Source organism: Rosa rugosa, chromosome 6 (genome assembly GCF_958449725.1).
Source record: "Rosa rugosa chromosome 6, drRosRugo1.1, whole genome shotgun sequence".
NCBI lineage: Eukaryota > Viridiplantae > Streptophyta > Magnoliopsida > Rosales > Rosaceae > Rosa > Rosa rugosa.
Window position 1 is genome coordinate 37576959 of NC_084825.1, and position 27557 is coordinate 37604515.

General features: G+C 38.7%; 2 protein-coding genes and 1 long non-coding RNA gene across 3 annotated transcripts; 2 read left to right on the forward strand and 1 right to left on the reverse strand.

Moving 5' to 3' along the window:
- Window positions 1-14: 14 nt before the first annotated feature.
- LOC133716725 (disease resistance protein At4g27190-like) lies at window positions 15-9580 on the forward strand. The gene is made up of 5 exons (XM_062143395.1): window positions 15-2471; window positions 3227-3568; window positions 3673-4356; window positions 9079-9447; window positions 9566-9580. Exons 1-5 carry the CDS (start codon window positions 15-17, stop codon window positions 9578-9580), a joined length of 3867 nt encoding a protein of 1288 aa, XP_061999379.1.
- Window positions 9581-9795: 215 nt separating this feature from the next.
- Window positions 9796-11885, forward strand: LOC133715121 (uncharacterized). The gene is made up of 3 exons (XR_009848945.1): window positions 9796-9876; window positions 11123-11193; window positions 11342-11885. It is a non-coding gene; the product is annotated as an uncharacterized LOC133715121 (long non-coding RNA).
- Window positions 11886-12285: 400 nt separating this feature from the next.
- On the reverse strand, window positions 12286-13908 carry LOC133714190 (probable receptor-like protein kinase At5g24010). The gene has a single exon (XM_062140276.1). It carries the CDS (start codon window positions 13859-13861, stop codon window positions 12443-12445), a length of 1419 nt encoding a protein of 472 aa, XP_061996260.1. The 5' UTR covers window positions 13862-13908; the 3' UTR covers window positions 12286-12442.
- Between the last annotated feature and the right edge of the window lie 13649 nt (window positions 13909-27557).

A 27557-nucleotide genomic window follows, 5' to 3' on the forward strand; every position in this document is an offset into this window, starting at 1 on the left:
GATATTCTACAGGAATGGATTGTCTTTGTGCAATTGGTAACGGGGTTGTTGGAAAAATAGCCGAGTACACGGTTGAACCCTTTGGACGCCTAGTGAGACGCCAAGTGGGTTATCTAATCCACTACAACAAGAATCTTCAAACTCTAATGACCCAAGTGAAGATTTTGAGCGTCGCCAGAGATAGAGTACAGCAACAGGTTGATGGAGCTGATAGAAGAGGTGAGAAAATCCATAATGATGTCCAAAAATGGCTCGAAGAAGTGGGTCAGATCATAAAAGACACAGAAGAATTCTTGAAGGAAAAATGCCAAGCAAATGAAGAGCCAAGCGAAGTCTTGAAGGATGAACATCAAGCAAAGATGAAGCGTCCCCATCAACTTTGTCCTAACCCGAGACTTCGTTATCAACTAAGCAAGAAGTCAACAAAGTTGGTGGAGGCTGTGGATGAACTCTATAAAAGAAAAGACTTCTCTATTGTTTCACACAGTGTTCGCCCACAAGAGGTATGTGTCATACCTACTGAAGATTATGAGCCATTTGATTCAAGAATTTCAACTTTGAGTAAAATCATGGATGAATTGAGAAGTCCCAGTGCCGACATCATTCTAGTGTATGGTATTGGGGGTGTCGGTAAAACCACACTAGTGGAAGAAGTTTTCAGGCAAGTTACGAAAGATAAGTTGTTTGATGATGCAGTCATGGTACGAGATGTGAAAAATCCAAACTTGGAAGCAATTCAAGAAGAAATTGCTGAAAAGTTAAGTCTTGAAGCTTTGTCAAACCAGACTATCTCCGTCAGAGCCAATAAAATATGTGAAAGAATAAAAAACAAGAAGACTCTTGTGATTTTGGATGATGTCTGGGAACAAATTAACTTGAAAACTCTCGGGCTTCCCCACATACCTACTTGTAAAATACTGCTGACCTCTAGAACTGGAAAGGTATTAACTGCTGACTACATTAAGCAGAGGGAGTTTCTGCTCGGCATTTTAGGCCAAGATGAAACTTGGCTTTTATTTGAGAAGACAGCAGGGGATGTTACTAAAGATTCTGCTATAAAAACCTTAGCAACTCAAGTAGCCCAAAGATGTGGAGGTTTGCCTCTTTTGATTATCGCAGTAGCAAGAGCTTTAGAACATAGTTCTTTACCTATATGGGAATATGCCCTGACAAGTCTTCACAGGTTTGATGAGAAAGAAGACTTCACGGAACAAGCTTACTTGGGTCTTGAATGGAGTTACACTCGATTGAATGAGCAGCTTAAGCCATTGTTCTTGTTGTGTGGTACTACTATACAGGGGAACTCTATTTCTTTGACGAACTTATTGAAATATAGTATGGGCTTGGGTTTTTTTAAAGGTCTTTCAGTTGAAAAAGCTCGAAATGCATTGTACACACAAGTTGATAAACTTAAGAGTTCTTGTCTATTGCTAGACGGAGATGATAATACATGTGTCAGAATGCATGATCTTTTACATGATGTTGCTATCCGGATTGCGACTAGAGATCAAGACGTCCTAGTACAAAATGGAGTTCATCAGTTGGAAGAATGGCCAGATCAAGAATATTTTAAAAGGTGCAGTAAGATCTTCTGGTCCTGTTGCATTATCCCCAGTCTTCCTGACGTACCATGGAAATGTCCTGAGCTAGAAATGTTCAGTTTGCATGGTAATAGTGAAAAAAGTGATCAACATTCGAAAATTCCAAGCAATTTTTTTGAAGAAATGCCAAAACTCAAGGTGTTGGATATTTGCAATCTGCCTCTCATGTCACTACCTCCATCTCTTGAATTGCTAAAAACCAATCTTCAAACATTGTGTTTAGATGGATGCACGTTGGAACACATAGCTCGAGTTGGAGAGCTAAGCAACTTGGAAACTCTTAGCTTAGCTAACTCCAAGTTCAAAGAGTTGCCGAAAGAAATAGTGAAATTGACTCATCTGCGGTTGTTGGACTTGTCGGATAGCCCTGAGCTTGAAGTGATTTCACCTAATGTCATATCAAGTTTGACAAGGCTCGAAGACTTGAGAATGAAAAACAGTTTTGAAAAATGGGAGGCTGAGGGAGACATCAACGAAAGAAAGAATGCTAGTCTTCTGGAGCTGAAGCAGTTATCTCGACTAACTGCATTAGAAATATATATTCCAGATGTTGATATTCTTCCACCAAACTTGTTCTCCAATATGCTGAAAAGATATCATATATATATTGGTGGTGTGTGGGAAAGCAGGTATACGTGGAAGAAAACTATGGCTGAAACGACCCTCAATACACTAAAGCTCGAGCTCACTCCCAGCAATCAATCGGATCAAGGGCTAAGAAGGCTGATGATGAGATCTGAAGATTTGGCCTTGGATGTGATGGAAGGTGTTAATAATAGTTTGTATCAATTAGACAACGAAGGTTCTCTGCACCTGAAACGTCTCCAACTCCAAAAGAATGTTGATCTTACATATATCATTAACAAGAAGGTATGTCACTTGGCTTATTCATATTCCATGTAGTTATTTGTGCACGAGAAGGAACATTTGTTTGGGTCATTCTATCATTTCTATGTGCATGGAGAGAATAATTTACCAAGAATTCCTCGCTCCAATTTCTTGAAGAGTGCATCAAGTTTTAGTTTGATAATACAAATTTAGAAAAGAAACTTATAAAGGTTGTATAATAAACCGAATACGCCCAGAAAAGTTAATACAAAGAAAAGAAATACGTGTGTGTTGGGGGGTATACGTGTGCATCGAATAATAAATTTGATGGATCAATTTCACTATATTTGAATCTGGAATTGCTATATATTGCTTCTTTTTTTGTCTGCCTATATGTTGCAGGTTTGTGTTTGGTAGTTTAAAAACACTTCGTAGAAAAAAAAAATTAATGACATTGATACCGATAGCTCCTCAAGTAGTACTTTGCCTTAAATATTTGACATATTGTGAGTTTATTGATCAAACTAAATTCATCGTCATCCTGTGTAATGTAATGGATTATTCGCACCAGTAGCCTAGTCGGTTTTATATTTGGTGTCATGTACTACACTATCTATACTACATGAATTGATATAAGGCTACCTATAAGTCTACCTATTTTGGATATATATAGCTAACGTAGATGAACTGTGTACTCCATCCAGGTTGTGTTCCCCAACTTAACAACCTTAAGCATACAAAAATGTGGTCATTTGAGATTCTTGTTCTCATGTTCTATGGCTAAAAGTTTCTTACAGCTCAAACATCTTGAGATATGCAACTGCAAAAGCATGGAAGAGGTAGTATCATCAACAACAGATTACAATGAAGAAAATATGAATAACATGTTCTGTAAGCTTGAAACTCTGGAACTGGAACATCTTCCATGCCTCGATAGAATCTGCACAGGTACTCGTATTGAATTTCCGTCCTTGAAGAAGTTGGTTATAGAGTATTGTAGAAAATTGAAGGCACTCATCTGTGACCCTATGAGTGATAAAAGTACAAGAATCTGCAAAGAAATTGAAGAGAGGGAGTCAGAGGAGAGCCCAAGTGTTGAACATGAGAGTGTTGCAGAACGCTGCCTTTTTAACGACAAGGTAACTTAATTATACTCTGTTGCTTAATATTTCATTGATATGTCCAGTTAAGTGGAACGAAAAAGGCTTTTGTAAAATGTCCCTAATTACATGTAATGATGCAGGTAAGATTTCCCAGCTTGGAGGAATTGAAAATCGAGTGGTTAGAGGAGTTGCAGACAATATGGCACAATAACCAACTTGCTGATCAAGACTCTTTTTGCCGACTCAAACAAGTTTACGTTAGTTATTGCAAGAGTCTGATAAGTATATTTCCGCCTACTATCATGGGGAGATTGAATGCTCTGGAAAGACTAGTCATAGATACTTGCAACTCGCTAAAAGTGGTATTTGAAGTCGGAGGAATTAATGTTGAAGAGACACGTGTCAACAGATCAACCCCTTATGATCAGTGGAAACCTTTGTACTGTCAAAATCTTGAATTCTTGAGGATATGGGATGCTGACAGTTTGAAAAATATATTCCCAGCCTCTTTGGCCAGAGGACTTCAGCAGCTACGAGTTCTGTGGGTGTCGTATTGTCGTGATCTGCTGGAAATAGTTGGTGAGGAAGAGGGAGGAGTAGAATTACCAACGCCTCCTCAGTTTGTGTTCCCAAAGGCAACACGTGTGGCATTGGAAACTCTGCCCAAACTTAAGAGTTTTTATCCGGGAAAGCATACTTCCACGTGGCCATTACTCAAAGAATTGAAAGTACAATTACAAAGCGGAATTAATGAGGTAGAAATTTCAATCTTTCAGGATAAACATGAGTCGGGCCCAGTAAAGTCTGTCTTTCCAATTGACAAGGTAAGACTACTTTTTACATTTTCTAATTTCTCATGCAAGTTCCTTCTTATCCTCTGTTTCAAAGAATAAAAGACTACTTGGGGCCTTCGAACGCGTTTTCTAGTGAGAGAAACTCCTCCTTCTCTCTAGCCAACCCAGCTTCCAGCTTTCCCCCTCCTCCCCCCCTTTCTTGCCAGATCTAGATCTCTCCGATCTGGATCTTTGGCTTGAAAGTCGGGGGAGATATTTTCCCTCTTCGCGAGGCTTATCCCTACCCTTCTCGTGGTAGCTCCCTGCTCTGCCCCGGTGGAGTATGCTTTCCCTTTTGTCTTTGCTTTCCTTTCCTTCCCAGATCCCCTTTTCCAACCATTCCTAATCTTTTATTTTCAGCATACCCATCTCTCTTTGTCTCAAATCTCTGATTCATCATGGTTAAGATGCACATCCTCCTCACCCATCGGACTCCACTTCACCGATTGCTCCTTGGTCCATCGGAGCTTTGTCGTCGGCGTTGTTTGGTTTGTCTGTTTTAACGGGTTTAAGCTCTCCTATCTGCTATTTCCTGTGACGAGTAATTAATGGATAATGAATTGAGTAAATAGCCCTTGGGATTAGCCCTACCATCCTAAATCACCTCATCCTAATCATCTTTCACAAGTCACAGTCGCTCAAGAAATTATGACAACTAAATTGTCACACTCCGAACCCGGGTCAATTTTTTTTTTAAATATTTCCCGAAATCCGAGGTGTGAGTAAAAATAAAAATAAACGAATAAAAAATAAAATCGACACTTTGATAATGAAATTGACTTCTCTTTTCGATATAAGGATAAATCCAACTCAAGATCACTAACAGTACTCACTTCCGGAATAATGATCTTACATATACAAAACTCCAACTAACTCTAATTGCTTTCGATCACTAATCTTCATAGTTCTTGTGTTTAATAACCTGCAAGACTGTTAAGGGGTGAGCTCAACCTGTGGCTCAGTAGGGAGCTATTTCTCTTAACATAAAAGATAACCACACAATCATCATATGGTATGCATGAATGCATGTTCTATTCCCATTAATTCACACACCAGAATAAACTGAGCCTACATGTCCCATACCATGTATTTTACCACGAAGGTGACTCAGAGTACCCAACTGTATGAACTAACCCCCACCCAAAATCAATCCCCCTAACCCTCTTTTGCTAGTCATCTTGTCCATGCCCCTTTCGCCAGTCCCAAATTACCCTTTCAATCCTATACTAATTGCTCATTAACAATGGGCATACCTGGGATCTGGTACCTGCTGAGGTTATGGACTCAACTACGCAAAAGATAAATTTCAAACTTTCTTATATCGATAACATTACACATATCACCATCGATCGCCACCCTTATACTTCGATCATATGTACTCAATGGATGATGCATCAATTGATAATATATACTTCGCAATGTAATTGCATCAAATATTCATTCATTCCATAACAAACATGTCAGGCAACATATATGCATACAATACAGTTGAGTAGAGGTTCCCCAGATCCCCCTACCTGGATTTCAAGCTATTGTATAGATACATGTTCCTGCATAAAAAAAGTAAATATCCAAGTACAATTCACATTTCCTATGCATAAGCACATAATTTATTTTAAACACAAAACTATGATTCTGCCTTAAGAACATACTTCAATATCGAGCTTATGTCTTAAGAAAATGGTACCTAAAATCTCAAGCCATTTAGATTTCACTTGAAATGCTAAATAACTAACCAAAAACGTCTTGCAGATTTATTGTGAAGGAAAACTGACGCGAAAAACTGATTTCACAATGACATAAGTATCTCAAATGAATTCAGTAAATAGCGTCACAAGTTTTGTTAAAAATAGAAGAATCTCTATGTTCAGTTGGTGGTCAACCTAAACAAGTTTGAATACAAGAAACTATTGAAACGAAATGGAACAAACAGAAACATAATGAAAATTGCAGAATTTCCTGATGCAGATCCTCAACTTCGAAAAATCATAACTTACTCTAGAAAAGTCTTTTTCATGAGATTTCAATTCTGAAATGATCTTTGAGATGTCTACTGAAACTTTCATGAAGACACCAACTTCAAATGCCCAGCCGAAAAGTACAGTTTTTAGTGAAAAGAAAACTGTGTCAAAAACAACAGATTGCAGACCTCTGTTTTTAGCCTTAAAATTAACCACTGAATCTTACATGAAATTGTATGAAACTGTACAGATATCAAGCTTGCATTATAAGCTTTCAACACATGCAAATGGTTTCTAAAATGAAGGTCTAGATCAAAGGATATGGTTGCTCAAAGTTAACTAATGATTATAATGCAGAAACTTGTTCTAGCTTTCTCCAATGCCTACAAACTAATGTTTGAGGTTACTGCTCAGTCTAAGGTTGTTAAACTGATGCATATAGGTTCTTTGATCACTCTAACCTCTTGTTGTTAAGACAAAATAAGAAATCTAACCCAAACAGCAACCTAAGAATTTACTCAGGACACCCACCTTAAGAAAGCCAACTTTCTTATCATCTTAATCTGTTTCTATGCTTGCATTCTGTTTGAAAATCATTTAGGTTACTAATTGTGCATAAGCTTAAACCCATTTAGACAAGAGCTAAGCTAAACACAATAACAAGAATAACAATTGGAATAGCTTATAGGATTGAATTCACCTTAATTTGAATCTCAATCAGAATATAAATCAAACTATTCTTGTTAATTCCTCCTTCCTTCACTTCAGGTATCTCTCTCATGTCTCATGTTTCTCTCTTCTATTTTCTTTTCCAATCCTTCTATCTTAATCTCTCTCTTTTGTTTTCTTCTTTTCTTTCATGCTCTTATTCCTCAGATACATACTCTTCTTTCTTTCTCGATCTTTACTTTCCTTTCTTTTCTTCTAATCTCCTCTATTCTATCTTGATCTCTCTCTTTTGTTTCCTTTCTGTTTATTTCTTTGTTTCCATTCTACTCCAGCCCTTATCTCTATCTCCCTCACTCTCACGTTAATGTATTGTGGGTATGAATCAAATAGATAGCTGCTATTTATACTTGTCAGGTTCTTGGCCATCAAGCAAAACAATCATAATTAAATCTGCATAAAGATGTGTTTGTCCATACCTATCACTTAATGACTTAATCACCAAGCATTCAATAGATACACTTGTGCAGTCCTATCTCTTAATGGAAAACTTCATCAGTAAGTATTGCAGAGATAGGTATGAAAGCTCTTATCCCTATATAACTTAATAACCAAGGTTATATATATAAAAACATATATGAAGAAGACAAGCTTTATTTCTATAATATGGGGATATCCAAGTGATAGCAGTAGACTAGAAGTTTTAATGATGGATAAATTGAGTGATGCCACCTCAAGCTACTAGCTAGCTTAGTCTACAGGTTCATCAACACCTATAATTCCTAACTTTGCATAATCACCCAAATAGAATACTCACTCACACTTGGATACTAATAAGAAAGCAAAAGGGTTTATAAGGTCTCATCCGAAAATGTTTAAACCAATTGAGTAAAACTAGCTTCCTCACAAGTCTACATGTAATAGGTAATAGACTTCTCGAACACACACGCTAACACCCACACACACAAGCTAGTAAAGAAAATATTATCACATGATCTAATATATAATTAAAATTTCGGGTTGTTACATAAATCATCTTTAAATTGATAATGAATATCAATTTCAATTTGTGGACAGGGGTATGGTTGCATTATCAAACTTTTCATTGTCATTCGTGAATTAAATAGATGGGCTAAATACAGATTACTACCCTGTAGTTTGGGTCCAAAATCAATTCAGTCCCTGAACTTCTAATTTCATCAAAAACACCCCTGCACTTTCAATTTTGATCTAATAGGTCCAATTTGTTAGTTTTCCGACAATTGAGTTATTTAACTTGTTAACGTGGCTCATATATGGCCTATATTTTATAAAGTGGTGTCGAGGTGGCCTGCATAGTCAATTTAGGAGTGAGTCCTACTATTAAAAATAATAGTTTTTCAACAAATAATCCAACTATAACTTGAATCCATAACATAATATTAACGAATTGGACCTATTAGATCAAAATTGAAAGTGCAGGGGTGTTTTTGATGAAATTAGAAGTCCAGGGACTGAATTGATTTTGGACCTAAACCACAGGGTAGTAACCAGTATTTAGCCCTAAATAGATGTAGGGTGATTTATTCAAAAAAGAAAAGAAACTAGATGTATAGTGAGTGGGTCTGAAAATTACATTAAAATTGAGCCAGATTAAAGGTTTGATTTTCTCCACTGTAAATAAACCTTACTAAATTTAAATTAAACATAAAAATAAAATCAGTTTTCTAAAAAAAAAAAAAACTACAAAATATAGCTAATCGAAGTGATTACTATATTATTAATATATTGAAGTGTTAATTAGATTAATATAAGTTGGTGAGTTGTGATTTGTTTGTTATGACTAAAACTAACACCATGTAAGTTATGGGGATGAATTTCATTTTCATTATGGATATGAGAGGGATAATGATTATTAGAGATAATACAAAAACAAAACTCGATCAAAAAGTATTCTAATCTTTATGAATAATCCTCAAAGAAAAAAATAAAAAAATAAAAAAAAAAACAAAACAAAACTTGATGAAAGGCCTAGTATAATCTTTATAATAATGTGATCTCTTACTTTGTATCTATCTAATGTACACGTTGATATATTTCCATTCAGGATTCATTCCCCAACTTGGAAGAATTGTCCGTGTACAACATGGATATTTGGTACGGTACATCCCCAGTACCAACAGAGTCGTTCAGCAACCTAAAATATATTACATTTCATGGTTGTGCACCTTTCTCCCAGCAAGCTACATCACTCTTCCTTCAGCAATTACACAATATTGAAAGAATTGAAGTGTATTATGCTCCTCCCGAAGAAATATTTGTCAGTGAAGGAAACCGTAGTTGTGAGGAAATACATGCAGTTGGGACCCTACCAAGCATACGAACTTTAAAGTTTCACGGTTGCGAAATGTTGCATCTAGGGAAGGAGAACTCCGGATCAGGAGGCCCGATTTTTCCAAACTTGGAAGTTCTAGAGGTGAGGGATCATTCTCTCGGATTAAAGAATTTGGAATCATCAGCGATTTCCTTCCGGAATTTAACAACTTTGAAAGTAGTTTATTGTCCGGGTTTGGAACATTTAATAACTTATTCAGTGGCTAAAAGCTTAAAGCAACTGACAACAATGGAAGTGAGTCAATGTCCAAGAATTGCAGTCATAGTGACAACAGACGGTGATGATGCAGCAGAAGAGATTACTTTCAGCCGATTGCAAGTTTTAACCCTTCAAAGACTGCCAAATTTGCAAGGCTTTTGCTCCGGAAGTTGCACTGTGAATCTCCCATCCTTGACTACTTTATCCACGAGCGACAGCCTTAAATCGAAGATTTTCCAAGAAAAGCAAAAGATAACAAGCAAGTACCCTGACACGGAGGAGGAGAAGGAAGACAATGTGGATGAGGAAATAGTAAGTTTTTAACTTTTTATCTACCCAATCCTTCATCCCATTCTTTAATTTGATTTTTCAACTTTTGTACACTGTAGGGAGACAATCAAAATGCTATTGTAGTTCATAATACCCTTGTTTTAAAATTAATTTTAATTGTATTTAAAAGAGGAATTTGAAAAATAAAGAATTTTGATTATTTAAGATATTGTGTAGTTATCGAAGTGAAACCCACAGTTATAAACTTGCTTGTATAAGTAATCACAACACTACATATGTTTATAGAATTATAGAGAGTGGATATCAATATTACAAACTTATTTCAATGTTAAATGTTGTTTCTGATAGGGCTGGATTCGGTTCTGAAAATGCAAAAATTCGCCGGAACCGGAACCGAAACCGGAAAGGGAACTTCGGTTCGGTTGTTGTAGCTGACAGTGCCGGAACCGACGGGAACCGAAACCGAGAACCTTCGGATCGGTTTTCCGGTTTCAACGATTCCTTGATGAAGTTGAAAAAAAAAAACCCAGAAACTTAATTTGGAGACCTGCTTGGGGACCCCGACATTCTCGACTCGCGGGGCTTTGAAGGCGGCTTTGATGACGTCGAGCATTGAGACCCGGTTGTGGAGGCGGGCGATGGACTCGGGCGGGTCGAGGATGACGGTGCGGGGATAGAGAGACGAGTATTCCTTCAATTGCTGATTACAGTCGTCGTCGTCGAGCTTGTGGATGATGCAGTCGAAGGGGCCCTGCTGGGTCAAGGCCTTGGCGGCATCGACGGGGACCAGATCAATGCCGTGTTGTCCGGCGTGGGCGATCAGCGACGGTTGGATGAAGGTCTGCTCTTTCTTCGGCGGGAAGGCGTAGCCGATGCGGTGGCGTCGCGGAGGCTGCGATCTGGAGAGAGAGAGATGAGTTTTGAGAGGAGTTTTTGGCTTCTGAACCTTGATCGGAGAGAAAGGGATGAGAAAAGCTGAAAAGAAGATAAAATAGGCCTGAGATCTCCTATAGCAGAGTTTATTTTAGGGAAATAAGCTTGGTCAAACCTCCAATGATACAAGGACATATGTCCTTCGGTTCCTAGCAAAAAAAAAAAAAAAGAACCGGAACCGAACCGAACTTGCTTCTTCCAGAACCGAACCGAAAAAAACTGAAGTAAATATATTGGAGAACCGAACCGAACTGAGTTTTTCGGTCCGGTTCGGTGCGGTTTTGTCGGTTTTACGGTTCTAAATCCCAGCCCTAGTTTCTGATATGTTCCGCAGGGCGTGCTGAGTGCTGAAACAAATATTGCAAGCTAGTCACCATTTCAAATCTTAACCATGTACATTTCACGGTGAGTACTTTAATGTGATATAATCGAATAGGAACATATACTTGTTTTGATTACTTATTATGCATGGAATGCTTGCTTCGTGATCGTTCTGACAATTAAATGTTGTGCTCGCGCCTCTCCTGCGATTGCCAATCCTATCTTGTTTCAGGTGAGCCTGCAAGATGCTGCCTCAAGGAGAGCAGTACAGAAGGCCCACCCTGTTTCAGTGGAAGGACGCTCTACTACGAGTTTGAGAAATGGTTGTGGGCTTTGCGGAAGCATTGATGCTTTCCGAATGTTCTTTTACTCGACTGGTTTGAAAGTTCCATCTTTCTAATCGCAAAAGGAGGACTCTCTACTTTCGGCCCTCGGGGTTGTCTATCAGCTCTGATGTTGTGGTGTTGAAGCTGGAGTCTTTACCTTGTCGAGCTACCAAATCCAAGACGTTTTGATCTTTTCCTTGGCTTATATGTTATGGTTTTTACTGCTTTCCATGTTGTATTTATCAATGAAGTGTGGTTTATGATTGAGCGCGAACAACGAACAATTTTTTTTTCTTCTATTTTCTGTAGTAAGAGAACTTTAGAGTTTGTGTCAGATTAGGTTGAACACTAGCAGCTGCTGCAGTCCTTGGTTCTTACTGTTATGTATTCTCACAGTTGCACTTATCAATACAAACAAATAAGGAGAGATATGAGTGCCTTTGATTTCGACAGGGGGGGCTATTCTTAGTTCCTCCTCTTTTCATTCAGTCGCTTTCCTGAATCGATAGTAACCTCTTTTCATGCATGGCTACCCTTGATTGAAATTGCTGCTCAACAGTGAGTTTGAGAGTCCCTTGCCTCTTCTGTTTTCAAGCTGGTGTAATGTACTAGCCATTGGTAAATGGCCAGTTGAATATACGATAACAAACTTGAAAAAAGGAGTCTTTGGAGACGCAAATTCTCAAATGAGACCATCAGAGAACCACATTCTCTTATTCTGAAAGGCTCCCATCTGGGGATGTATAATCAACTGCTAAACTAACTGGAGATACTAACATCAGTAATCTAGTAAAGACAAGCCAAGATCAGGCCTAAAACATCTGAAGGTTTAAGCAGTAAGAAAAGTAAGTATACCCAAACTATTGCGTGTATTTAAGTGCGAAACTACACCAAATATTGCTAGAAACTTATACAACTTCAGACTATTGCATAACTATACAACGTAAGCAATAAGATTACAACACTTTTTAGAGACTTTGAAAACCACAGCTGCTGTTCATTGACCCTCAAGTGCTTTCCAATTTATCCGATTGATGTATATTTCCATGCTTGGCATTAACTTCTGAAACATCCACAGGCAGTTTCGTCCATGCCACAGATTCCTTCTTCCTCATGATCCTCCTACGCGTAACCATAGATAAGCTTAGCAGCACACAAGCAGCAGCAACTAAAGGAACCAAGAGACTAACATGTCCCTTTGGCCAACTCCTCAAAACCCACTCTGCACAATGCTCGCCATCAAGACTCCCAACTGAGTTATTCAACTTCATGATCTCAATACCATTCAATATACCATCAATGGCGTATGGCACGCTAGCGTTCGATGGTCCTACACTTACAGTCAAAGAATCCGAATCATCTCCATCAACCACAAAATCCGCATAGAACGGAGAAGCCAACATATAATTTGCAGCCTTAGACAAATCCAAATCTTCATATGCCAAATTCCCATTCACATAAACATTGAAATACAGCAAACCAAGCGAAGTACTAGCAAAATCACAGAAATGCATCCGAACCAGATACTTATACCCACCCACTGCAGGAAACACCCATGTCATATTCACATTGGGAATCGAAGCATTCGTACTACGAATCAATCTTGCAGTGTTGTACACATTATCCGGGCCAACTTCCCGGCTAGCCCCTCCAACCTGATACTTAATCCTCCCCCCAAAATAAACCCTCTCCGACCCGAAACCCGCATCGAAAAACTCCTCATCAGTAATCCAAGTCCTCCACAGACTATCATTAAAGGGCGTCACTTTATGACCTCCCACATTAACCCTATGCACAACTTGAAGAGCTTGCTTAGCCAACCCATCAAAACCCACAACTTTGCCATCACTCACATACATTGCAGTATCAGCAACAAGGTCCTTAGGTGCAGAAACGACCTCAATCGCATTCACAAACGCAAAGCTCGACTTTTTATCAGGAACAAATCGAATCACAAGCTTTCCAGTACCGACCCAGATCAAGTACTCCTTAATCATAGGACCTAATACACCCCCAAATCCAAAGCCGCTGACTTTCAAAACCACAAACCCATTGACCAAGACATGAAATTGAGCACTATTCCAATCGAAATTACAAGAATTGAAGCTCTGGAAATGGAGGCGTACCATCTGGGTCCCCGGGTCGTGGATCTGGAACTCGTACTTGGACGGCCGCCGGAAAACCCTAGCGGTTTGGTAAATTTGGGGCGAATTGGGATTAGGGTTTTGGTTTCGGAGTGAAATTGAGCGAGCTGAAGTGGACGAGTCCGGGACGAAGCGGCGGCCGTCGTCGAAGGCGGAGTCCACGGTGGAGCCGCAGTCGAAGAGGTAGTTGTCGACGGGAGAGAAGGCGGAGAGGGAGAGGGAGAGGGTAGAGAGAGAAAGTAGAGAGAGAAAGAGCGTGAGGTATGTGTAGGGAAACGCCATCGGAAATTCGAAGGTGGAAAGATCCGACGAGAGACTGGGTTTCGGGTTTAAATGGGTGGGAAAGTCCGAGTCCGCGTTAGGAGGGTAATTGGCGGGACCCACGCGGTCGACGGTGATAGGCTGGAGTTTTTGAGGTGAGGTTGGCAAAGTGTGGTGTGGTACAACTGGTATTGTCGAGTTATGTTTTTTGTTTCCTCTCTGCCCATGAAGAGCTAATGCTAGGTGCCAACTTTCATTGTCAATTTTTCATGATCAATTATTTGGTCAATCTTGGGAATAAATTTAAGATTTTTTCTCTAATGATGGGTTTTAGTACTTAGATGCGAACCTAGTTGGTCTGGATTGGAATCATTGTGTTGGCGGATCCAAATCTTGATTGACAGAGTCTGGAATTGACATTCATGATAAGGAAAATGCATTGTTAAGTAGAAGTTACGGACATTTTGAAAAAGTCATTTTGGACTGTAGTTTCAAGACTGAAATAACGTGGCCTTTCCTATTTCTCAGATTGTTAGGTACAAAGACATGGGTGCAGGTAAGAATTTGAGAGAGAGATCAATATGAGGAAACATAATTTTACCTTGATTTGGGGATGTCCATGTTGATTAGAAACTCAGCGTCTTTTGGATATTGGCCATAAAAGCAAGGAAAGAGAAGAGGGAAATGGGCAGGTAAGAAGCAGCTCGACCTATTTAAGAAACACTCTCGAGGACGAATACACTCGGAGTGGACTTGGTAAGGCGGAATCGAGTTCTAGTCAAGAAAAGGGCTGAGAGAGAGGCGGCCCAACCTATTTGAGAAATTTTCCGAGGTGGATATGGGTAAGGTGGAATCACTCAGCTCGACTGAATCCATAGCAAGTGGGAAGCCCTTCCCCACGTCCTCTTACAAGTAGAGTTATGGACTCACTAATGCGTGACTGCCGTAAGTTGCACACCACTACGTGCACTAATCAAGATATCCGCTTAGGCTCACCTATAAAGATGATAAGATGAACAATCTAGGTAAGCAATAAATCTCTACTCCACTTGTTACTGTTGAAGGAAAATCGACTTAGTGTGCCTTATCAAACTAGGAGTAGCAATAGGAGAGAAGGTTCTAGATTTCCCAATCCTACACGGATTGGTATTCCTTGTAACATTAGAACTAGTACTTTGTAATCCCTATATATAGGGCTCCTATTCTCAATAATATGATACAATTCTCTCATCAATTCTCTCTCGAATCTCTTTTACTTAAACACGTTATCAGCACGAGTTCTAACCACAAAGCAAAAACCAAAAACCCGAAAACCTTTTTCACCAAAACTGCCGCAGCTCCTAGGCCGCGCTAGCCTCGCTCGCTGCAGCCCCCCCTGCACGCCCTTGCGCACGCTGCCCGTGCAGCCCAGCGCGCTCCTTCGCCTAGCTCGCTAGCATCTGGGCCCCGTGCTACGAGCCCCTGCGCCCGCTACAGCCTTGCTCCGCACGCTGCCACAGCAGTTCCTGCGCACCCGTGCGCCTGCTGCCTGATAGGAGCATTTTAATGTGGTATTTTAATAGTTAATTCCTCACATTTTGCTTAGTTAATTCCTTAACGAATCGATTTTTAACTCAATTTCTATTTTCTTAGGTACATTGGAGTAAATGATGGTGAAATAAGCATTAGGTCCACACTTACCTATAAATGGTGGAGAAAAATGGAAATGTACTAAAATGTCAATTTTACACATTTTCCTACTCCGGCTAGGAGAAACCAAGCCAAGCAAGGAAGAAGGAGCGGCCGCCGGACCAAATGAACTTCAAATGAGCTGAAACTTTCCAGATCCATTCTAGACAGCCCAAGGATCATTTCTTATGAAGAGTGCAAGAACTTTTGTTGAGTGGAAGGCCTTCAAACAATCAACCCAATTTTCTATAGAAGCAAAACTGGAAAACTGGACCTGTAAGAGGTCCAGCAGCATTTTCGGCCCAACCACATGGAATAAAAATCTGAAATTTTACCAGGGTGATCTACACTCATAATGGAACATTTTTTATGAAGAGGTCATAGTGAAATTGGGAATGCTTGTTGGAGAAATAATTGAAGGAATAAAGGGGCAGAAACTGATCTAAAAAACAGCTCAACATCACATGTTCATGTTTCCTACCCACATGAAGAAAGCTAGATGCTTTTCTCTTTTTCCTTGGATATATTTTTCTGCTCCAATAGATCATCATCACTTCCATACTTCTACACATTCATGCCTTGCTTTCATTTCATCATTACTCCATCTTTTCCATATTTTACAAACCACTATCATTATTTTTCTTCCATTTATCATTTCACTCTTCTTTTTCTTCCCTATATAAACACCTTCTCCTCTCACTCTAAATAGATTCCTTCATCCATTTCATCTTCTTTGTCTCTCCATTTCCATTCCATTTTTCTCTCCATTCTCTAGTTGCAAAATTCTGCGTTTTCAAGTAAGAAGAAGAAGAAGAAGAAGGAGCCGGGAATATCATATCCTCCATCGTCCACCTTGAAGGCTTGCTTCCAAGATTCAAGATTTCAACGTTTCAAGCACTCCATCTCCATCTCCAACTCACGGTGTAATTCATTCTTTTTCCTTATTTAATTTCGTAGGAATTTGTTTCTAGTTAACAATAACATTAAGGGCAAAGTTTAAGCCCAATTTCTATGTTTGAATAAAAATTGTGATTTCTTTATGTTGATTTTTATGTTGCTTATGTGAGATTGCTTAATTGATTTTGGATTATGGAAAACTTTTATATGTATGTGTTCTTTGATGGCCAACTTAGGATATATGCATGTAATTGGTGCTAGATTTAAGTAGTAAAGGCTTTGGACAAAAGTCGAAATCAATTAAGGAGGATTGCAAATAGATGGACTTTTTCATACTAGGTTGTGCACTTTGGTTGACATCCTTTCTTTGTTCTTCATGCATTGAATGTGTTCTTGATTAGCTAGTTTTCTAGACTATGATTGCATGTTCAATAGGTTTAATTTAGGTGCTTTCACTTAGATTAAATATTCAAGGAAAGTAAAATATGGGAAATCATTTGCTTCGAATGTTTCACATGGTCAACTTATTTCTCATGACATAGATAATCAACTATAGGAATTGTAATTGGATTTCATTCATATGATTGTAGTTTTGATCTTTGTTTCTTGTGTTCCACCCTTGTATATGTGTTTTTACACTTTCTTTATTTCATTTAATTTTAATTCCAATTCTATAATCTCAAAACCCCCCTTTTTATATTAACTTGTATATATTTTTATTCTTTATTTTATTTTTGTACATAATACTTTTTACTTTATTATTTTAATTCTTTATTTATTTTTTGACAATGACAGGTGTACCCTCAATCCCCGGAATAGAACGATCCCTATTTGCTTATACTACTAACGATGTTTTCAGGGTTAAATTATGCGCTTGCTTTGAGCGTATCAATTTTTGGCGCCGTTGCCGGGGATTGAAAAATCACTTGTTTTTGTTTATAATTGTTGTATATAAACTGTTTGATACTTAGTTTAAATTAACTAGGTTGTTTTTTTTTATTGTTGAATACGAGTTTAATTGTGAGTTGTAAATTAAAGAAGGAATAGGTGAAGTCGTGTTTATTAATATTGGCCTAAACCCCTTATTGGTACCTAGTTCAGGTCCCTTAAGGTTGAGGGCGGCCTTTATTAACATTCATTGAACTGTCTAACACACTTAGGACCTTTTACATCCTAGTAAGAATATCCTATGTGAGATGGTGTCTAGGAAGGGGATAACGTTCATGACGGGTTTTTGAATCCAGAAGTGCTTATAAATGGGCTTAGCTCATGCCAAAATGGATTTTTCCTCTCGTGTTCACCCTCCCCTACCTGGCCATTTCAGTAAGGTTGCCCAACGGATGTAGGAGGGACTTTGTGTCTAGACGACTATACTTGGGCCGCACGTCCACTTGATTTACCGCTTGGAATTAGATTTGATATCAATAATGTTTATAACAAAAGAAATACTTGTACATACTCTTTACGTGTAAATTATTTTGTTGTTTCACACTTTATACTTGTAAAAATACTTTTTACGTTTTATACTCACTTGTGTACTTAACTTGTGTCTTATGTACAAAATACTTGTAAATTATACTTGTAGTTTGTAATTCATAGTTACTTGTTTATTTTTTTTGTATTTCTTTGTTAATATTAAGTTACTAACTTTATTTAATGTAGGTACCGTCTGGCTGCAAGACGTAAAATACAAGCGCTGCTTGGGAGGCAACCCAATTCAGAATATAATCAGATTTGCTTTCTCTTCCCCTTTTACTCCTCCATTTTCTTTTTGTTTTAATAGTTATTTTCGTAAATTCCATCCCTATATGCTTACTTATTTCATTGCATGCTTTTAATTGATTACATTGAGGATAATGCAATATTTAAGTGTGGGGGAAGGGATTTATATTTTTGTCTTTCATTTTGAATCCTATAAATATTTTTGTCTTTCATTTTGTGTCCTATAAATATTTTTGAGTCCTATATTTTTTAATAATAATAATAAAAAAATAAAAAAAAAATAAAAATAAAATAAAAATAAAAATAAAATAAAATGCATTCATTCAGTCTTATTAAATTCAGCTTTTTACAAAAAATAATAATAATAATAATAATAATAATAAAAAAATTTAAAAAAAAAAATAATAATAAAAAAAAAAAAAAAAAAAAAAAAGCATTCATTCAGTCTTATTAATTTCAGCTATTTACAAAAAAAAAAAAAAAAAAAAAACAAATAATAATAAAAAAAAAAAAAATAATAATAATAATAATAATAATAATAATAATAATACTCTATACTAAGCCATGTCTGCATCTCTGTAGGAGTTGAGGCTGAGCTCAAGGGAAATGTGAGAGCCACCGCCATAACCGCTACCTCCCTCGGAAGTAGTCTTCATGATGCCCAAGATGTCCTCACCATGCATGGGGAACAATGGAAGGGTTTCAATCTCCTGGTGATCTCCTCCTCGTTGTTGCAGGGATGTTTGTCCTCCTGTTGTGCCAAAAGAGTTGTACTGGTATTAGTGTTGAAGTGTGAGGAAGAATATGAAACAAAATTTAAATCAAGAAATCCTTCATTACCAGTAGAATCGGTGGAACCAAAGTTGAGATTAATGGATCTACCATCATCAGTAGAACTAGTGGACCCAAAATTGATGTCAATGGATCCACCAGCTGGCCCAAAATTGATGTCGATGGATCCACCAGCACCAGTAGAACCAGTGGACCCAAAATTGAGATCAATGGATCCACCAGTACCAGGAGAACTAGTTCCCATGGGCACTTGAGCAGCCTGATTGCACCTCTTCATCTGCTTCTCTCGAGCCCTGACATTCTGGAACCAAAAATAAATGTTCTTGCCCTCAACATGTCCATACTGGTTCAGCTGGAGACAGATCTCGTGAATATGCTCTGTAGTTGGGCGCTTAACTCCCTTGTCGTAGTAAAGATCCTTGAGGATCCTTATTTGATCTGGAGTAGGAACCCACCTGGCACGGCTTCGCCAGAAATCTGTGTTGGCACTACTCCCGACTGCTTGGTTGTTTCCTCCATCCTCGATTTGTTGCTGGGTTTGTAGCTCCATCAGTTGCAGAGTTCGTGGTTCCATGGTGATGGGTTGAGGGGATGTGAAGATCGAAGAGTAAAGTTGTCAAGTGTTTGAAGGAGTTGTTGTTAAAGGGATTAAGGATGATGATGGTGTGTTGGAGATCTGAAAGTTCAGAGGAAAGATGGGATTGAATCAACTAGATGGGAGAGAAGATCAGAAGAGAAGGATTGAATCGAAGAAGAAATATTTTGAGTTTTGAAAGAAGAGGAAAAGCTGAAGAGTTGGGAGAGAGGGGCTGGAACTCAGGAGAGATTTTCGTTCCTTTGGAGTGAACAGTTGCGCCCTCAGAATGCACCTATTTATAGAGCGAGGTGAGCAGATCTCCACCGTTGGATGGACGATTCCTGTGATTCATTCTACGCGTTGGATTAAAGTCGCCCTGAAACCCGGAAAAGTTGTTGGCGCGTGGAGAGCGTGTAAGGGGACCGAGGGAATCTCGAGGCGCTGTGGCGGACAGCTGTAGCCGAAAGCAGATTTGACTGCCGTAAATCACGGAAGGGATAAGCCGTGACACAAGTGGGCCGTACTTGGGCCTGTCTCGGATCAAGGCATCACTGTAGCTGTGGGTGGAGGCCTGATGGGCCGAGTTTCTGAAACAGTTTTGGATGAGTTGGGCCGGATTTCTGTAACAGTTTTGGATACGTTGGGCCGAGTTTCTGAAACAGTCTTGGATGTTTTGTGCCGAATTGTTGAAACAGTTGAAACAGTTGGTTTAAATAAAAGGATTGGTATGGATAATAACGTGAGCAGCCGTGCTCGAGTGGTTGAGTGTAAAGTTCGTGTACAAGAGGTCTGAGGTTCGAACCTCGCCTCTCGTTTATTTTTATTATGTTCGTTTATGACATAATAAGTATAAAATTTGTACACATTATATTAAGCACAGCTTGTGCTCCAGTGGTTGGGGACAAAGGTTTCGTGTAGCAGGTTAAGGTTTCGAACCTTGCCTCCCCCGTTTTTTTTTTATTTATTTATGTCACTCCATCAGAACCCTCCTCCGAAGGCTGAAACCAGCAAGAAGGCTGCCACTCGCCCGCATACCGCTCCTCCAAAGGAGTAAATGGAGGTACAAGTCTAGGCTGAAAGACTTTAAACATTAAGCGCTGCATGGGAGGCAACCCATTTCAACCGTAGCTGTGGAGGAGCCATCAACGCAGATTTGCTCTCTTAAACTCTATCTCCTCTATCTCCTCTATTACTATTTTCTGATTGTATCTTTGTTATTTGCGTTTTTAGTTTTTGTTTTTAGGTTTTCTTGAGTTAATCATTCCATTCACATGATAATTGTTCATTGCATGCTCTAACTTGTTTAACATTGAGGACAATGTATGATTTAAGTGTGGGGGGAAGGATTAATGCTTGTAGTTAGTTTTTGTCATAAAAAGAAAACAAAACAAAAAAATCGAAAAATGTCAGAAATATAAAAAATTTCGTTGCTTTTGTTTTTGTTTTGAGTCTTAGGATGCCTTTCAACTGTCTGGGATGATTCTATATCTCTGAAATCATGACTAAAAGAGGATCACAACATTGAGATGATTTTAAACATGGTATTCTTTGGTTAATTGAGATATATGAAAAATGTGTGCCTTGTAGTGGATATGGATTGCATGACCTTGGTACAGAATATGAGCATGTTAAGATGAGGTGTGATTCATAAAGCCATGTGAGATAATTGAACCATGTCCCTTTTTCTTGGAGTGAAATGAAAAATATATTCTTAATTTCTTGGCGATGTTTTGATGATCTCATTATTCTTTCATCTTGATTGACTGCTTGCCATAGATTAAGTTTAATGGACTAGAGAATGCTAGAATTCGCTCTTGTGCTTGTTGAGACGTGATATCAATACATGGCCCTGATTCTGGAAGGGATAGAGGTTCTCTAGGAATTACCACCATTGCCAAATAAACTTGTGTCCCCATTTGTGCCCGTCGTGGGACCCCCCTAGATAAGCCCCTTTGAGCCTACTTTGAGCCTTTTCGTTCATCACCCTTAAAATCCTTAACCATGAAGCTTAGTATAGTTACAACCCTACCCTTTGTTCTAAGGACTTAGTGGAGCTATCTTTTGAGACATACTACATGGGTTTGGTGCTAAGGATGAAGATTGAGAAGAGGTGAAAGTTCAAGTGTGGGGATAGACTTGTCCATAAAGAAAAAGATATGTTGAAGCCGTGAAAAATGAAAAGAAAAGAGAAAAATTGTGTACGGCTAAAAAGAAAAAGAAAAAAAATATATATATATGTTTATGGACTTTCATCCCCCATACTTAGTGATTTTGGAGTTTGCTTTGAATTGAAGGCCCACTACAGAAAAATTTGGCCTTTGTCCATTTCACTAGAGTTCAAGGGAAGTTTATATTGAAGATTGGGCCCAACATGAAGACATTTGGCCCTCTTATATTACCTCTATGGGGAAGTGACGTTTTTGCAATGCCTTGGTGAAATATTTCGAGATCTATACATTCATATGAGCTCTACTAGGTTTTTAGGACACTTTGATAATCCTTACCTTTCATTTCTTTAAACCTTGAGCCTTAGCCCCATTACAACCTTTGAGAGGACCTTCTTGATCCTTAAGATGGGACAGCCTTTGATGTGGAGATGAGTTACAAGAGTTGAACCTATGGCTTGGGTCCATTCGTGCAAGTAGTTGATATCCTTCATGAGATCTTTTGAAAAAAAAAAAAATTATATTCACAAAGTGCTTTTCGTTTCTTATATATGTGAGCTATTTGACTGCCTTAAAATATGTTCTCTCACATATAAATGAGTGATTATAAGCTTTTAAGCATTGCCTTGATCTGAGAGAAGAAAAAGTGGATATACCTTGTGAGGATATGAATCATACTTGTCTGAAGCATGCTAAGCTAAACCCCAATCACCATTATTACAACCAAGTCCTACTTGTGTATGTGTGGATCATATGTTTTAATTAACTCTCGAATGCTTAACATTGATTCTTGGTTGAGTGCTAATCTTGGTGTTGTGAAAGTAAGAGATTTCTGAGACAATATGTTAAAGGGCAATAGAGGTCTTTGTGATGTCAACATCTTGGTCTTTGTCTTTGAATTTACTCTTTTATGTGTGACGTTTTTTTTTTCTTTGTGTTTTGCTTTGTGTTTTACGTTTTTGGTTTCTTTGAGTCTTTGTGTTTTTGTTTCCATACTTAGTCATTTTTTTCGTTGGTTTCTTTGTTTTGTGTCATAGTCTTTTTGGTTTGTTAGTTTTTGATTTTGCTAAGGGACTAGCAAAAGCTAAGTGTGGGGGAATTTGATAGGAGCATTTTAATGTGGTATTTTAATAGTTAATTCCTCACATTTTGCTTAGTTAATTCCTTAACGAATCGATTTTTAACTCAATTTCTATTTTCTTAGGTACATTGGAGTAAATGATGGTGAAATAAGCATTAGGTCCACACTTACCTATAAATGGTGGAGAAAAATGGAAATGTACTAAAATGTCAATTTTACACATTTTCCTACTCCGGCTAGGAGAAACCAAGCCAAGCAAGGAAGAAGGAGCGGCCGCCGGACCAAATGAACTTCAAATGAGCTGAAACTTTCCAGATCCATTCTAGACAGCCCAAGGATCATTTCTTATGAAGAGTGCAAGAACTTTTGTTGAGTGGAAGGCCTTCAAACAATCAACCCAATTTTCTACAGAAGCAAAACTGGAAAACTGGACCTGTAAGAGGTCCAGCAGCATTTTCGGCCCAACCACATGGAATAAAAATCTGAAATTTTACCAGGGTGATCTACACTCATAATGGAACATTTTTTATGAAGAGGTCATAGTGAAATTGGGAATGCTTGTTGGAGAAATAATTGAAGGAATAAAGGGGCAGAAACTGATCTAAAAAACAGCTCAACATCACATGTTCATGTTTCCTACCCACATGAAGAAAGCTAGATGCTTTTCTCTTTTTCCTTGGATATATTTTTCTGCTCCAATAGATCATCATCACTTCCATACTTCTACACATTCATGCCTTGCTTTCATTTCATCATTACTCCATCTTTTCCATATTTTACAAACCACTATCATTATTTTTCTTCCATTTATCATTTCACTCTTCTTTTTCTTCCCTATATAAACACCTTCTCCTCTCACTCTAAATAGATTCCTTCATCCATTTCATCTTCTTTGTCTCTCCATTTCCATTCCATTTTTCTCTCCATTCTCTAGTTGCAAAATTCTGCGTTTTCAAGTAAGAAGAAGAAGAAGAAGAAGGAGCCGGGAATATCATATCCTCCATCGTCCACCTTGAAGGCTTGCTTCCAAGATTCAAGATTTCAACGTTTCAAGCACTCCATCTCCATCTCCAACTCACGGTGTAATTCATTCTTTTTCCTTATTTAATTTCGTAGGAATTTGTTTCTAGTTAACAATAACATTAAGGGCAAAGTTTAAGCCCAATTTCTATGTTTGAATAAAAATTGTGATTTCTTTATGTTGATTTTTATGTTGCTTATGTGAGATTGCTTAATTGATTTTGGATTATGGAAAACTTTTATATGTATGTGTTCTTTGATGGCCAACTTAGGATATATGCATGTAATTGGTGCTAGATTTAAGTAGTAAAGGCTTTGGACAAAAGTCGAAATCAATTAAGGAGGATTGCAAATAGATGGACTTTTTCATACTAGGTTGTGCACTTTGGTTGACATCCTTTCTTTGTTCTTCATGCATTGAATGTGTTCTTGATTAGCTAGTTTTCTAGACTATGATTGCATGTTCAATAGGTTTAATTTAGGTGCTTTCACTTAGATTAAATATTCAAGGAAAGTAAAATATGGGAAATCATTTGCTTCGAATGTTTCACATGGTCAACTTATTTCTCATGACATAGATAATCAACTATAGGAATTGTAATTGGATTTCATTCATATGATTGTAGTTTTGATCTTTGTTTCTTGTGTTCCACCCTTGTATATGTGTTTTTACACTTTCTTTATTTCATTTAATTTTAATTCCAATTCTATAATCTCAAAACCCCCCTTTTTATATTAACTTGTATATATTTTTATTCTTTATTTTATTTTTGTACATAATACTTTTTACTTTATTATTTTAATTCTTTATTTATTTTTTGACAATGACAGGTGTACCCTCAATCCCCGGAATAGAACGATCCCTATTTGCTTATACTACTAACGATGTTTTCAGGGTTAAATTATGCGCTTGCTTTGAGCGTATCACTGCCCTTTGCAGCGCCCCCTACCGCTGCAGCAGCCCCGCAGTCTTGCCGCGTCCCACAACGCGCCTGCAGCTCTGCATCGCTGCCCTTGCAGCATCACCACAGCCCCTGCTTCTTGTGTACCCTGCTGCCCCTGCAGCGTCTGCATCCCAGCTACCTTTGTAGCCCTGTCGGCCAGCAACGCAACCTACCGGCCACACTCTCGACCCCATCCCATTAGTGCACAAGCCTAGCACCGCCGAGCCATTAGCCACGACCAGGATTGTAAACAAGTTACAATCCCAGGTTAGGATCGAACATCCACTTCAATCCTAGCTTAGGATTGAAGCAGCATATGCAATCCCGACCCAGGATCGATAGCACACCAGCAATCCTACACGCCTGCATCAACACGCGCGTGTATTGAGAATTTCAAATTCTAAAATTCATGAGTAAGTTTTCACTAGTAAGTTGTTCCCATTTTTGAAATTTAAATTTATTTTTATTTTTCCGGGGACTTACAAAATCCTTTCTTCTACATCCCACCTTTCTGTAACGTGGGTTCGATTTGCTAAAAAGCGGAATCGTGGGGATTCACGCTACATACGAACTAAGAGCGTTCGTAATCTTCGGACTAAGAGCGTCCGTGAGCATCGATTTTTACGAACTAAGAGCGTTCGTAGGCTATGGACTAAGAGCGTTCGTAAGCATAAAAATCTGACCATATAAGCGTCATTGGTTTCAATCCATATCCAAAAATTTGGAAACTATCAACAAAGACAGTGGTTATTACTCTTTCTCACTAGGCGTACTCAAGAGTAATTGTGATGTCTAGGAAAGGTTGAACTGAGAGAACGGTCTTAAAAGTGAGCAACGCTCCACCAAAATCTCGCCTTACCTTACCTGGTCACAACCAAATTGGAATTACCAAACGAATTGAGTAATTACTACTTGTCTAAAGCTTGATTATCCTTTTTGGATTAAATTTAGAAACTTTGACGTAATCATTGGCTTTCATTGAAATAAAGTGTCGTTTTTGATTCGAACTTTATTCCTTCAAGTATGTTTCCCGGAGAGCTAGAATGCCTCGTGGATAGTGCTACTACGCACACCATACTTCGAAATAGGCAGTTATTTCTTGAGATGACGCCTACTCGATCTTCAGTGACTACGATGGCAGGGTCATCTAAATTGATTCATGGTCAAGGACCAGCTCAATTCTTGTTGCCACATGGCACAATCATTAATGTCACTGAAGCTCTCTATGCTCCTAGGGCAGGAAGAACCCTATTGAGCTTCAAAGATATAAGAGCCAATGGTTTTCATGCGGAAACGCATTGTGAGAATGGACAAGAGTTCATTTGCATCACCTCTAATGACTACGGACATAAACGAGTATTAGAGAAACTTATGTGTCGATCTAGTGGGTTGTATGCAACCACTATTCGAGTAATTGAATCCAATCATGTTATGAGAGATGATTTATGGGATTTTGACACATATAGGCTTTGGCATGACCGTCTGGGACACCCAGGTCGTGATATGATGATCCGTATATTAAAGACTTCACACGGACATCCATTCTTCATAACGAAGAGAAGTAAAAACCAAAAATTGGTTCGAGGAGATGCACCTGCGCCTCACGGCGCCAAGACTGTACAAGACCGGCCACTTAAGGCCGGCGCCGTCTACCCCCTACGGCAACAACATGGCATTGACGCCATGGATCATTGTTTGACTCCTCCTTCTAATTCTAAAGTCAATTGTGACTTCGAGGCTACACCAGAATCCTCATTGGTTGTTTCTAAAGCCCATCATTCGTTCTGCAAAGCCTGCTCTTTAGCTAAATTAGGATCGAGACGATCCTATGCAAAGGACACTAAAGAAAATATACCATTCTTGCAAAGAATCCAAGGTGATATTTGTGGACCTATTCAACCATCTTGCGGACCATTTAGATATTTTATGGTATTGGTTGATGCATCGACACGCTGGTCACATGTCATGCTATTGTCCACTAGGAACGCTGCATTTGCTAAACTCGTAGCACAAATAATTAAGTTACGGGCTCACCACCCTGATCATCCTATTAAGTCTATCAGATTAGACAATGCTGGGGAGTTTACATCAAAAACTTTTGATGATTATTGCATGTCCATTGGGATAGAAATTGAACATCCAGTTCCTCATGTTCACACCCAAAATGGTCTCGCAGAAGCCGCCATTAAACGACTACAAATGGTTGCTAGGGCATTGGTAATGCGCACCAATCTCCCTATTTCTGCTTGGGGCTATGCAATATTGCATGCAGCTATGCTTATTCGTCTGAGGCCCACTGCCACTCAACCCTTTTCTGCGTCCCAGATGGTAACTGGGTATGAGCCTAATGTCTCACACTTACGCATATTTGGGTGTGCAGTTTATGTGCCAATTGCGCCGCCACAGCGCACAAAAATGGGTCCTCAACGACGATTAGGCGTTTATGTTGGATATGACTCTCCAACTATTGTCCGCTACATAGAACCCTTGACAGGCGATCTCTTTACCGCAAGATTTGTGGATTGTCACTTTGATGAGACAGTCTTCCCGTCGTTAGGGGGAGATAAGAACATCAATGTTCAACAGGAACGACAGGAATTGTCGTGGTCTGTCCCCACTGTCTCATCTTGACCCCCGAACCGCACAGTCCGAAATTGAAGTGCGGAGAATTCTCGATCTTCAGAACGTAGCAGAATCGATGCCTGATGCGTTTTTTGATATCACAAAAGTGACGAGATCACACATACCTGCTGCAAACGTGCCTGCAATGATTGATGTCCCTAAAATCAGAGGACATGACGCCATCTCAAGGGCAATTGAGCATGGCGCCAACGTCCCCACTCACAGTGAT

Excerpts from the sequence above, each read along its gene's own strand:
- LOC133716725 (XM_062143395.1), top strand. The coding sequence starts at position 15 with ATGGATTGTCTTTGTGCAATTGGTAACGGGGTTGTTGGAAAAATAGCC. Across the intron at positions 3,569-3,672 it reads GCTGCCTTTTTAACGACAAG|GTAAGATTTCCCAGCTTGGA; the intron begins GTAACTTAATTA and ends GTAATGATGCAG. Across the intron at positions 4,357-9,078 it reads CTGTCTTTCCAATTGACAAG|GATTCATTCCCCAACTTGGA; the intron begins GTAAGACTACTT and ends ATTTCCATTCAG.
- LOC133714190 (XM_062140276.1), bottom strand. The coding sequence starts at position 13,861 with ATGGCGTTTCCCTACACATACCTCACGCTCTTTCTCTCTCTACTTTCT.